This window comes from Mustela nivalis (assembly GCF_964662115.1).
Source record: "Mustela nivalis genome assembly, chromosome: 11".
Taxonomy (NCBI): domain Eukaryota; kingdom Metazoa; phylum Chordata; class Mammalia; order Carnivora; family Mustelidae; genus Mustela; species Mustela nivalis.
In genome coordinates this window covers 33,224,455-33,237,543 of record NC_139030.1, presented here as the reverse complement: position 1 = coordinate 33,237,543, position 13,089 = coordinate 33,224,455, and the positions used below count along the sequence as shown (strand labels likewise).

Below are 13,089 nucleotides of genomic sequence, written 5' to 3'. Positions count from 1 at the left end.
TTTTCTTAGTCTTCTCTTCTCCTCCAATGGACTCTTTTTCTCCCTTGTTTTCTTTTCTTTTTTTTTAAAGAATTTATCTATTTATTTGACAGAGAGAGATCACAAGTAGGCAGAAAGGCAGGCAGAGAGAGAGAGGAGGAAGCAGGCTCCCCGCTGAGCAGAGAGATTGATGTGGTACTCGATCCCAGGACCCTGGGATCATGACCTGAGCCGAAGACAGACGGGTTTACCCACTGAGCCACCCAGGCGCCCTCTCCCTTGTTTTCTAACAGTAACTGGGCAAAGGATGGTAACAATTCAGGAGATAAAAATGTTAATGGCTCCTAAATGAGTAAAAATATAACTTAACCTCATTCATAATAAGAACTCCAATTTAAAAACTATACTAAGAGAAATTAAAGTCTGGGTTTTGCTAAATAATGATGTGCCAATATTGGTTTCTTAGGTTTGACACAGTGAAGTGTAATGTAATTATTAGAGAAAACTGAAACCTGACAAGAGGTATAAAGGAATACTCCATTATCTTTCCAACTTTTCTATAAATCTACAATTTTTCCAAAATGAAAGTTTTATTTAAAAAGAATAATATGATGAGGTCCATTATCTCTCACCTACCAGACTGGAAAAATTTAAAAATTCAGAAGTAGTTTTTCATCAGGCTGTGAGGAACTAAGCATTATCATACATTGTTAGCGTAAGTGCAAAATGGTGCAGCTCCCATAGACAGCATTTTGGCAATTTCTGTATATTCACAGTTATTCACTTAAACCCTATCTGTAATAACAAAGGACTGGAAACAATCCAAGTTCCCTTCTACAGGAAACTGGTTAACAATCTGGCACATCCAAACACGAAGGACTAATATGTACCAGTAAAAAAGAAATGAGAACACATTTTACATGCTAATACGGAATAATTTCCAGACTATACTCCTACCCCCCCAAATGGCAAAGTGCCAGAAAGTACATATAGTATACTAACTTCTGTATAAAGGGGGCGTATAAAAATATAAATTCCTATGTTTCTGAATTCGCACAACAAAACCCTAAAAGAACACATACCCTAATAAAAGTGGTTTCTTTAAGAAGAGGGTGACGGAAGGCTTATTTTTCATATACTTTTTTATTCTGAAATCATCTGAATGCATTACCTACTAGAAATAAAATTATATTAATTTATAAAAAGAATTTTGTGTCTTAAAAAAATTCTGGGTCAGTGATCTTTATATACTACCTGAGATTCTTCTCTACTGTCTGTTCAGACTGCCTATCTTTCTCATTTACTTTTAATTAATCATTCAATAAATACAGAATGAGGGCAAAAGTCTCACTTAGACATCTGGGTACAGGCAGTATTTGAGTTTAACTAGTACAGACTAATTCTACAATTTCATATTACATGTACAAAAATATGTTATTAGTATCTCATAGTATAAAATAATTAATAAGTAAGTCACAAAATGGGATGGCTGGGTGGCTCAGTTGGTTAAGCATCTGATTTGGACTGAGGTCATGATCTCAGGGTCCTGAGATCAAGCCCTGCATCGGGCTCCCTGCAGGGAGTTTGCTTGCCCCTCTCCCTCTGGACCTCCCCTGAGCCCTGCTCATGTGCATGTTCTCCTTCTCAAATAAATAAATAAATAAATAAAATCTTTGAAAAGACTATATCTCCACAGCCCACTAAATAGTCAGAAGCACGAGAAATTAAATAACAGTATTTTTACAATAATTCGTTTTAATATTAGCAAAGTACTAAATGCACTAGGAAATAAATTCAGTACAGTTATCAAAAAGTTCTGAAATAGGAATTTTACTAGTTCTAAAAAATTCCAAACATATAAAACATAAATTGGAGGGCAACAAATAATTTCCTTTACTAGGAAGACTCTTTCCTGAAGACTTCACCAAATGTTCTTTTCAAAAACCAACCCTACTAGAGATAGATTTCACTTAAAAACATACACTTCAGATTTCAAAACATATTAAAAACTATAATAATCTAATGTATGCTTACAGGCATAAAGATAGATATACAGACCAAAGGGAGCAGAGAGACATAAAATAAACCCTATGCAGATGATCAAAAAGGGTGCCATGAGAAAGGATAGTCTCTTCAACAAATAGTGCTGGGAAAACTAGAAATTCATATGCAAAAAAAAATTAAGATGAAACATTTTCTTACATTATATACAAATGTTAACTAAAAATGAATTAAAGATCTAAACATAAGACCTGTTACCTATAAAACTACTAGAAAAAAACAATAGGAAAGCCTTCATGATGCTAGGTTTAGCTACGATTTCTTGCAGATGATACCAAAAGCAGGGGCAACAAAAGCAAAAATACATAAATGGGACTGCATCAAACTTAAAAACTTCTGTACAGCAAAAGAAACAATCAACAGTGAAAATGCAACCAATGGAATGGGAGAAAATACTTGTAAACCATGTATCTGATAAGGAGTTAAAACCCAGAATACATCAAGAACTCCTAAACACAAGAACAAAAACCCAATTTAAAAAAAAATTGCAAAGGACCTGAAGAGACCTTTTTCTGAAGAAGATATATAAATAGCCAACATGCATATGAAAAGATGTTCAACATCACTAGTCACCAAAGAATTACAAATCAAAACCACAATGAGATACCACCTCACCATCATTAGGATGGCCGCTCAACTGCCCACCCCCATCACACTTATTGGTGTGAATGTGGAGAAACTAGAACCTTATACATTGCTGGTAAGATAACAAAACAGTGCAGCTGCTGTGTAAAATGGGGGGGGGGGGTGTCTTCAAAAATTAAAAATACAACTACTAAGCGATCCAGCAATCACTCTTCCAGGTATATAGCCAAAAAAGGGGAAAACAGCATCTCAAAAGTGGTATGTGAAGACCCATGTTCACTGCAATATTATTTACAACAGCCAAGAGGCAGAAGCAACCTAAATGTCCATCAACAGATGAATGGATAAGCAAAGGGTGATACATACATACAATGGAATGTTACTCAGTTTTAAAAAAGAATGACATCTTGTCATATGATGCAACACTGATGAACCCGAAGGACATTAAGTCAGGTGAAATAAGCCAGTCACAAAAAGACAAATGCACACAAGTCCACTTAGATGAGGTTACTAAAGTAGTCAAAGTCACAGAAACAAAAATAGTGTTGCCAGGGGTTGAGGGGAGGGTGTATCAGGGAATTGTTCAATGGGTATACTTTCAGTAAGGCAAAATGAAAAGCTTCTAGAGATTTGTTGTACAACAATGTGCATATAGTTAACAATATTGCCATACAGACTTACAAATTAAGAGAAAATATTTGTTATTTTTTTATCACAATAAAAGAACAACAATAACAACACCCCATTTTAATTTGAATTGAACCATAAGAAAACAGGTAAACCCAAACTGAGAAACATTCTACAAAATAACCGGCCTGTATTCAAAAATGTCAGTGGTATGAGCACAAAAAGCCTTAGAAATAGCTTGAAGAAACATGACAACTGAATGCAGTGCACCATCTGAAGTAAATTAAGTTTTATGTAAAAAACCACTAGCTTTTGAAAAAATTAATAAACTATTTCTCTTTATAAAGCCTAAAATCCTTTCTCCTTGAAGTGCAAATTATATTTTACTAATGAATTTACTAATTTCCTAATATTTAAAAACATAAATTAGTATTTTACTAATAACAAAACCACAAATAATCTGGGTCTAAAACTCCTTGCTAATCAAAGTGTAAACAGGGGTGCTTGGGTGGCTCAGCTGGGTAAGAGGTTAAGCATCTGCCTTCGGTTCGGGTCACAAAATGGGGTTTCTGGGATCCTCCATGGGGAGACTGCTTTCCCTCTCCCTCTGTCTCCTCCCCCTTGCTCATGCTCTGTTTGTCCTGCTCTCTCAAATAAATAAAATCTTAAAAAAATATAAAATGTAAACAAAAAAACTTCAGTACTGGCTTGCTTCCTTAAGGGTTCCTGCTGACTACTGAAGAACACAAAACAAATTTCTTGTAATATTAAACAGCTTTGAAAATTACTGAAGCTAGATAATGACTTGGAAAAATGCTTATTAATAGTAAGTAAAAAAGCAAAGCCACAAACACATACATATATACAGATACACATTTGGAAAAAAGGGAAGAAGAATTTGTCTCTGTTGCTTATATCTGCAACATGGGATTCTTTGTCTTCTTTTTTTAAAAATGATCTCCACACTCATCATGGGGCTCAAAGTCACTTACCCCGAAATTAAGAGTCACACGCTCTATTGACTGAGCCAGCCAGGTATCCTGGGATTATTATTCTTTTCTGCAATTAACATTTTATTTTTTATTATAGAAAGTAAACCTCAACTTACCAAACCCTCACTCTATTTCCTTAGTTTCTATCAGAGAAACAAAGGAGATTCTTCTTAAAAAAAAAAAAAAAAAAAAAAAAGAAAAGAAAAGAAAGAAAAAGAAAGATTTATTTCAAGAGAGGGGTGGGTGCCTGGGTGGCTCAGTAGGTTCAGCATCTATCTGCCTTTGGCTAGAGTCATGAACTTGGGGTCCTAGAATCAAGCCCTGTGTGAGGCTCCCTGCTTAGTGGGGAGTCTGCTTCTCCTTCACCCTCTGTCCCTCTCTCCGCTCATGCTCTCTCTCACTCACACTCTCTCTCAAATAAATAAAATCTTAAAGGAAAAAAAAAATTTCTTTCAGACAGAGGATGCAAGCATGAGCGGGGGTAGGGCAGAGGGCAAAGGAGAGAATCCCAAACAGACTCCCTGCTGAGTGGTGAGGCCAAATGTGGGGCTTAATCCCATGACCTGAACCTAAACCAAGAATGGATGCTTAACCTACTAGTCACCCAGGTGCCCCAAAAAGAGATTCTTAAGCCAGGGATGAGAAGCAAGTACTTTTTTTTTTTTTTTTTTTTTTTTAAAGATTTTATTTATTTATTTGAGAGAGAGACAGTGAGAGAGAGCATGAGAGGCGAGAAGGTCAGAGGGAGAAGCCGACTCCCCATGGAGCTGGGAGCCCGATGCGGGACTCGATCCTGGGACTCCAGGACCATGACCTGAGCTGAAAGCAGTTGCTTAACCAACTGAGCCACCCAGGCGCCCGAGAAGCAAGTACTTTTAAACAAGGTCCAATTTAGGGTGAAAAGGGAGGCTTTATTTAACCTCCATGAAGGAGGGGGGGATGGGATTCTTATACTCCTACAACTCTAATTATTTTATTAACTAGTGAAGAATGTGGGAAAAAATTATTTTAACCACTAAAATATTATCTTGGATTATTTAAAAAGTAACATCACCATGGAGGCTGTTTTTATTCTTTCATCTTTTATGTTACTTCTATTTTCCATTTTAGCCTCTTCTGAACAACCCATTGAACAACTCCCTGAAAAGGAGAAGTAGTACTTCTCTACTGAGAAGTACTAGTAACTCCAATTTTTTTTCTTAAACAGATAGGAAAAAAAAAAGCCTGCATAACCCAGGTCCTATGAAGTTTAATTCATTCCACCTAAAGCAAACTTCATTGTTTGCCCACTATAGCGTTTAGTTGGAGATTAAAATCAGGAACTGCCACATAGCCCTTTCCCAACTTGGACCTCCCTCCATGAAAATTGCAGGACTGTCTTCAGAGCTCCTCACTACCCAAAGCAAAACTGTAAAATGTGCTTTTATTATTTGTTTATAATACTCTCACGGTTCCCTTTTCTTCAAGCTTTTCTGTCTTCCTGGCATCTCCTTCATCCCCATTCTCAGTGTTCTTCCATTCATCAATCAACCCTGCCAGGCCAAACCAGAGAAGTGTCATACAGGTGTTTGCATTTGCCCTTTCACATTCAGGATTTCCTTTTCTATCAGCAGACAACCTAGCTTCTATCGTGCAATTTAACCACCACACACACACACACACAAAACAAATTAAAAAAGTAATCCTTTACTCCCACTGTTTATTCTATCATCAACCATATTTGAATTGATATATATTTGTTTAATATGTATCAGTATTTGCATTTTAGAATGATGAGCCATGGCTGAAAAACAGTGTACCAGAGTTAACCAGGTATACTCTAGAGCCAGAGGGCCTGGTTCAAATTCTGACTCTTTTACTTGCTAGCTGCACTACTTTGAGCTCTTTAAAAGGGGGGTAAAAACACTAGCTGCGTTATAAGGTTCCTTTAAGGCATAACTGACTTAATATATGTAAAACACTAACAGGACCTGGGCATGGCAATCAGTAAATACTATTTTACTGTGCCCTTTAACCATAACTGTGGAAAGAAAGGTTTAGTCTTCTATTAAAATCGTCAGGAAAAAAGCACATTAAGAAAATATTCTTACAGTTAGGCAGCCCATTAAGTTGTATTATGAGGGTAAGATGGGAAGAAAATTTATTTTATTTTTTCAAAGATTTTACTTATTTATTTGACAGAGAGAGACACATAGAGAGAGGGAACACAGCAGAGTGAGTGGCAGAGGGAGAAGCAAGCTCCCCACAGAGCAGGGAGCCCAATGCAGGGCTAGATCCTAGTACCCTGGGATCGTGACCTGAGCCCAAGGCAGATGCTTAACGACTGAGCCATCCAGGGCCCCAGAAATTTAGTCTTTTATGGTAGATAGGGAGACAAAAAAAAAAGCTAAAGGTGCCATCACTCAGGGCAGTGTGGTGTCACTGAAGAATCTTCCATGGAGATGCTAGTTGCTAGGTGAATATTCTGAAAGCCTATTTCTGGTAACTCCTATTAACAAAATCAGGTGTGCTGGGTTACATCACAGTATCTTCTTTGTGTGGCCCTGCAGGAGAGTTCTAAACACTTCAGTGCTGGGAAACATGCACTGAAATATGCACCTTAAAACCAATCTTCACTTTTTTGCTTTTCTCTATTAATTACATCATGCCGAAAATATGCACTATTATGCCTCAGACTTACCTCTTACTGTAGTGTTTGTTTTCTCCTGAATTTCTTTAGCAATGGTCTTTAATTTGTGATGCTGTATTTTACTCAGTGACCCCAATTTTTAAATTTTTTAATAGTGTGCATAAATAAATGCATAAAGACCCCAAAGGGACTCTCTTTGTACTATGATTTCTTTTTCACCTCCTTAGCCAGACCATGAAATGATTATTTTGCTTTTTCCCAAAACACCTGGCATTACTTTAATACTTTCTGAATTTTGGGTTTCCTCCTTTCTGTATTAGTAGCCACCCAGGTACTGCTCTACCATTTTAGCCTTTACACCCACATTCACAGATTTACCTGAGAATAGGAGGCTCAGGATAATCCTGAGAACAGAGATCCTTAGAGCCAGTTGATATGAATGTGGGTTGCCCTTAGGGTCTATCTAGCCTGGTTCACTATCCCTGTTACCATGCCTCCAAGTCACCCCAAAAGAGATTTTCTAGTTTGACCTGGAATGTGTTCTCCAAGATTCTGATACACTCTGACTCTGTACTCATAGCACTTTTTCTAATAATTTAAATGTGTGATTCATTTCATGAGATCTGTGCTCAATTTAACTGCTTAATACACACCTCCTAACATTTTTACAAAAAGTGATGTTCCTAGAATGCACCCTTTTCACCAAGGAGTTTTACCGTATAAACAAAGCAATACTCTTCAATTGGGATCTTTTCCCACTCTTACCAATCAAAACATGTTTGTCCCACCAGGATAAAGGGTCAGTTATCACCATTTTTGTTAATGAGAATAGCAAAGGATATTGCAAGGATAATGAGACTGAAGTTAGATGTTAGGCCAACATCCATCTATCTCCTGCTGAAAACCTAGTGGGACAAACAGGTCCACTTTACACTGAATAAGTGGAATTTTTCTTTTCCCAATGTTGACTTGACAAAGGTTAGTTTTATCTGACTGAGAAGCCATGTGAACTAAGTGCATAGTAATATAACACAAAGACTGGTGCTTTCCCAGGGCTTTATTATCTTTGCTGCAGATACATAGAGCAGAAGTCAATCTCCTTTCAGTAAGTTCCTCTCCCTGCCTGGCAGATAACAAGAAGGTGCCACTTCCCACCTGTCCGTCCTCCTGAACTCTCCTTTTTTTCAGCCAAGAAGCAGGTGAGCCGGTAGACTGATCTGTATTTGTAGGTATAATGCAGTGAGAAAAGGAAGAGACTCTTCCTTTCAAAACAAGATAACGAGTCCTATTTTCAAGAACCATTTAGCTGAATTCAAAACTAATTCAAAATTAGCTTCAGAACACTAGGAAACAATACCGACACAATATCTCAAGTCCCTTCATGTTCTAAAATTCTGAGATACTTAATGTTAACTGTAAAATTTTACCATATTAAATAAAAGGGATAATGAAGGTCAAAATAAAGAACTTATTACAATGTAAACAAAGTCATCTCCTCAAGGAGGAAAGTTTGGGTTCTGAATTTGATGAAGTTCTTAAGTTCCAAAAGGAATGAAGGAATTTTAACATCTTGCGTAGAGCACCTAAAGTAAATTTGTTTTAAGTAAAATGGAGACAGTGTCTTATGGATGTGCCATCCAACTGACCAGTATGCAGAATTAGCCAAATGAGGAACGGTTTGAGTATCGTAGGTCATCAGACTATATGGCTTTAAAATGCTTCCAACCTGGAAAGAATACCCCAGTGTATTCTGATTAAAGAAGTTCCTCAGACTACCAATACAAGTGACTATGGAGACCTAGTACTGAAAGAGAGAAGAAGGAACAATGTTCTCCCATCCATACCAAGACTGGAATCATTCCACTCCCAGCTCCTTCCTGGTAACCATGTGTTCTGTCCTAAAATGTCCTAAAATGGCACTGTTGTAAATAACAGAGCTCACTTTAAAAAAAAATTTTTTTTAAATAAACATATATTTTTATCCAGAGCTCACTTTTTATTTCCAACTTGGATCTAAGCAGGTCCTCGATTTCACTGTATATACCAGTAATTTCATTGTTGTATTTGGTTCTGTGTACAATTTTGAGCCCTACAAGATCCATGTCTCAAAAATGCCATGGTATATATAATCTTTAATCATCTATTTGGTCACTCATTTATTTATTCAGCAAATATTAAATTGCATACCTAACCACATGGTAGGTACTACTGAGCAGTGAAATTAAAAGGAAAAAAGTGTCCCTGTTCTCAATGACTTTTATAGCCCAGTGAAACAATACAGGGCAAACAAGCACAACTGAAGATGGTTAATCCCAAGATGAGGGTGTGTTGCACATGACATAGAAGAGCTTGAGGTAAACAGTTTACTTAGAGAAGGCTGCTAAATATAATCCTGGAGAGGAGACACAGAGAACAAGTTCTACTGTACCAAGTGGAGGACAGAAGTAAAGGGGTATGTGAAGGCAGGGAGGTACGAGAAAATATGGTGTAAGTCAGAGTGTTGTAGGGAGCACGTTATTTTGCAGCTGAAAGTGCAAAGGGTTAGAGGAATTGGAAAGAACATTGCATTGAGGCTGCATTCTGGGACTGTATGGTGAATGAGGCGAAATTCTGCTGTTGAGAAGCTTACCATCTAGAGAAAGAAAAAGACCTTTATTTTCAACAGCTCATTTCAGTAAGGCTGGTGTCCTAGTGGAAGAACCCACAGGGAACTGTGGCCGGAAAGGCACAAAGAAAAGCCTTAAAATACAACACTAAAATTTTATCTGATAGACAACAGATTCTCTAAATGGATAAGAATCACATTAGTGGCAATGTGGACCAATAAAGAAGCTTCTGCCAAAGCCCAGGCAAACAATGTGATGGACCTGAAGTAGGCCATCCTACTGTGGCAATTATACAATGTCTTCTTCTAGCCAGGCAAATGGGGATACTTTCAAATCTATCATGTCAAAAACAAAATGAAAAGGCCAGAGCAGTATTTTCTGGAATTCCTTATACTTCAGGACTCAGAAAGAAGTTATGTCAAAAAATGTTTAAAAGCCCTTCCTTGTAGGGTGCCTGGCTGGCTCAGCTGGAAGAGCACGTGACTTTATCACAGGTTTGTGAGTTCAAGCCCCACACTGGGTACAGAGATTATGAAAAATAAATAAATGAACTTTAGGGAAAAAAGGCCTTCCTTGAAAAAAAAAATCTCAATGATAACATGAATTTAAATTTTAGTTCAGACAAGTTTAAGGCCAGTAATAGGCATAGAGGTAAGCAAACTGTGGAATACCAATTTGATAGAATTAACAGGCACTGAAAATGACAATCACAAACTACACTAAAAATCGAAGAAATTTAAAATATACAAACAAAAAACAATAAAAATCTGTGCAGGAGGCTACTGTATTATAGTATGTGAATACATATGTTGACAGACTAACAGAAAAAAATGAAAGTTAAAATAATGTTCTATTATTTTTTTCCATCTTCTACAGTAACAGAAAGAAATGAAATTTAAAAGTCAACCTAAGATTAATATTTACTGTATCTAATGGGCCTAGCCTAGGTGGGCTACACCCAATTTCTTTGTTCTTGGTTTTCTAGGATGGTTTTTACATACAGCCTTAATGTCCAGCTACACTATTACTAAATACAAAACAACAAACACATACTTTGGCCTGAAAAATCCTTAAAATTCCTATTATGAACAGCTATCTCCCTTCCAATACAAAGGAAAAGGCAAATTCAAATAAACTAAAGGGGTCAAAGAATACAGAGGAAACAAATCACATAAATAATTTCTGCATATGTCCCTTGAATGCTTCAGAGTCAGGTCTCTGGAAAATGGTTCTGATACCTAAAAGCCTTTTTAAAAGGCATTTTTTAAAAATTTGGTCAACAAACATACTATTTATTGTGTATCTATAAACCATGCACTTTACTCTAAATATACAAAGAGAAAATAAAACACTGTCCCTGCCCCCCATACAAAGGTATGTACAAAGATACTGAAATGAGTAAAAAGCAGAGGTCAATGAGAAAAGTCAGGGTAAGCTTCTTAGGGGAGTTAGGTACTAAATGAGTTACAGGAGGGGAAAGATGACTTGAATAACATGTGCAAGGAAGTGTGAAACATGAAACAATCAGGGAAATGTGGGTAATTTTATGTTAGTTCCTATGGTAAAGGGAGGGAGGGAAAGAACAACAGGAAATGAAGTTAATGGAGTAGACAGGGGGGAAGAAAATCACAAAGGTTCTTGTATTCAAAGTAGAGGATTTGGCCATTACTCAATTCTGTCAAATATAAACTGCCATAAGTTAAAAGATGAACCATGAATTTATGTAAGAAAGGGGGAAAAAAAAAAAAAGCTTTCTGCTGGTGTCTCTTAAGAAGTTTTATAGAATACTCCTGCACAAAGACAGACTAACAAGTGATAACAACTTCAGCTTAAGGTAAAGAAATAAACCAGCTATGCAGAATGGAACAGCAAGGAACTTCATTTCTCAACTTGCCCTTAGGTGAAAGGAGGAGGGAAAACTCTCTTCACTAAGAACTGATCTCTAGGCATGTCTGTAGCCTGAACTAAAGCTACTACAAGTATGGTCTAAAAACAAACAAAATAAACAGCAAAAACTTTAATGTGGTCTCCTGTTGACGTGTCCCTAAATGCTTGGCAGAAACAAATACAGATTTTCTTTGGATAAACTAGACCTGAATCCAGAACAACAGCAATATAATATGCAATCTCATTTCAAAACTGATCAATAAAAAATGTGCATCTTAGAACTGATAGAAAACAGTAGATCTTATAGTCTTAAATCTAGAGAGTTTCATAATTATCTGAGGAACGTTTAAAAAATACTTATTACCAGGCCACATACCTCAAACAGGTAGGCCTAAAGCAGAGCCCTGGAATCTCTATTCTAACAAGCTACCCAGGGCTTTTTCTTACACAATCAGACAAGACATCAAAACATTAGAACCATCCCCTGAAAACTCCTACTGTAGACAATAAAGAATAGTATGATTTTAAGCCAGAGAATAATTAGATCAGAGGAACACTTTAAAGAAGGCCACTGTGGTGCCAGTAGACTTTGTGGAGAAGATAACAATAGAAGAGGGTAAGGAAAGGCGATGGAGGAGTAGTAAATAAATAATAAAATTTAGTGAAATAGTTTTAAAGCAAGAGTTTGTGATTAAATATAACAATGGGGAGAAAAGAGAGTATCAAGGAGGCAGAATAGAATTTTACAAAAATCAGATGAAGGCAGAGGAGGGGTATAATTTAATTCTAAAAACTTTCTGAGGAAATGCCCCTAATCAGCATTACAGCCACTAGGCCTTTATAATAAATCTGAGTATACTAATCCAACTTATAGATGTAAAGTAATAAGGTGTAAGAGCTACACAGAATTCTGTACTAAATATCAAATGTTCCAAATGCAACTAACACTCAAAATGATTTCCAAGTTCAGATGTAAGCACAGAGAGATTTTATCCTTAATGTTTTATACTTCTATGAATTAATGTATACACACTGAAAAATTAAAATCTCTTTGGGCATAAAAGAATTTTCACTGGCTGATAAATTTAAATTACAAACAGAAAACAATGAATCAACAAACTTACGCTGAATATGAATGAACTGTTTTGGCTGTTTAAACTCTCCTTTGTACAAGCGATTGTAATAGTTGACGTTGCTCTCTGCCTCAGGAACTGGAATGACCATGCTCTCTTTTTTTTCTCTAAACACTTGCTGTGCTGAAATAGCTCGCTGTAAGTGATGTTCCTGGAAAATGTAAAGTAGGCAACATAAGTCGTTTTAATAATGTTAATTCAATGCATAATTCTACTTAAAATTTTTTTGTTTAATAACTTCAAGGTGACTTAAGAATTAATTATAAACAGTTTCTTTGCCATTGATAACACTTGTGCTCATCCTAGTATCACCTTAGATGTTTGTAATTTTATTAAGCAGAATTTTCTTTAAAGATTATACACATATTAAAAGAAAATTGATTCCTTGTTTGCTAAATTAACAGAGGTGTTTGTCACCAATACCAGCATATGGGAAAATATGCAAATGACAATGTCACAGGTTTTCATTATCTTCTGCAAGTACACACCTGAAACTTCAAAAGTACAAAATATGAATAACTCAAAAAAAGAAAAAAATTACTTTCAACAGACATATTACTATCACAGCAAGAAATATATATATATATGTT

The 13,089-nt window shown here is 36.3% G+C and overlaps 1 protein-coding gene across 4 annotated transcripts in view; it reads right to left on the bottom strand.

The window, feature by feature from the left end:
• EPC2 (enhancer of polycomb homolog 2) overlaps window positions 1–13,089 on the bottom strand; it is a 117,128-nt gene that overhangs the window by 57,672 nt on the left and 46,367 nt on the right. For all 4 annotated transcript variants that reach the window (XM_082690906.1, XM_082690908.1, XM_082690905.1 and 1 more), the window contains exon 2: window positions 12,491–12,650. In XM_082690906.1, coding sequence (XP_082547032.1) covers window positions 12,491–12,650 — 160 coding nt within the window. The remainder of the gene's footprint in view (window positions 1–12,490; window positions 12,651–13,089) is intronic.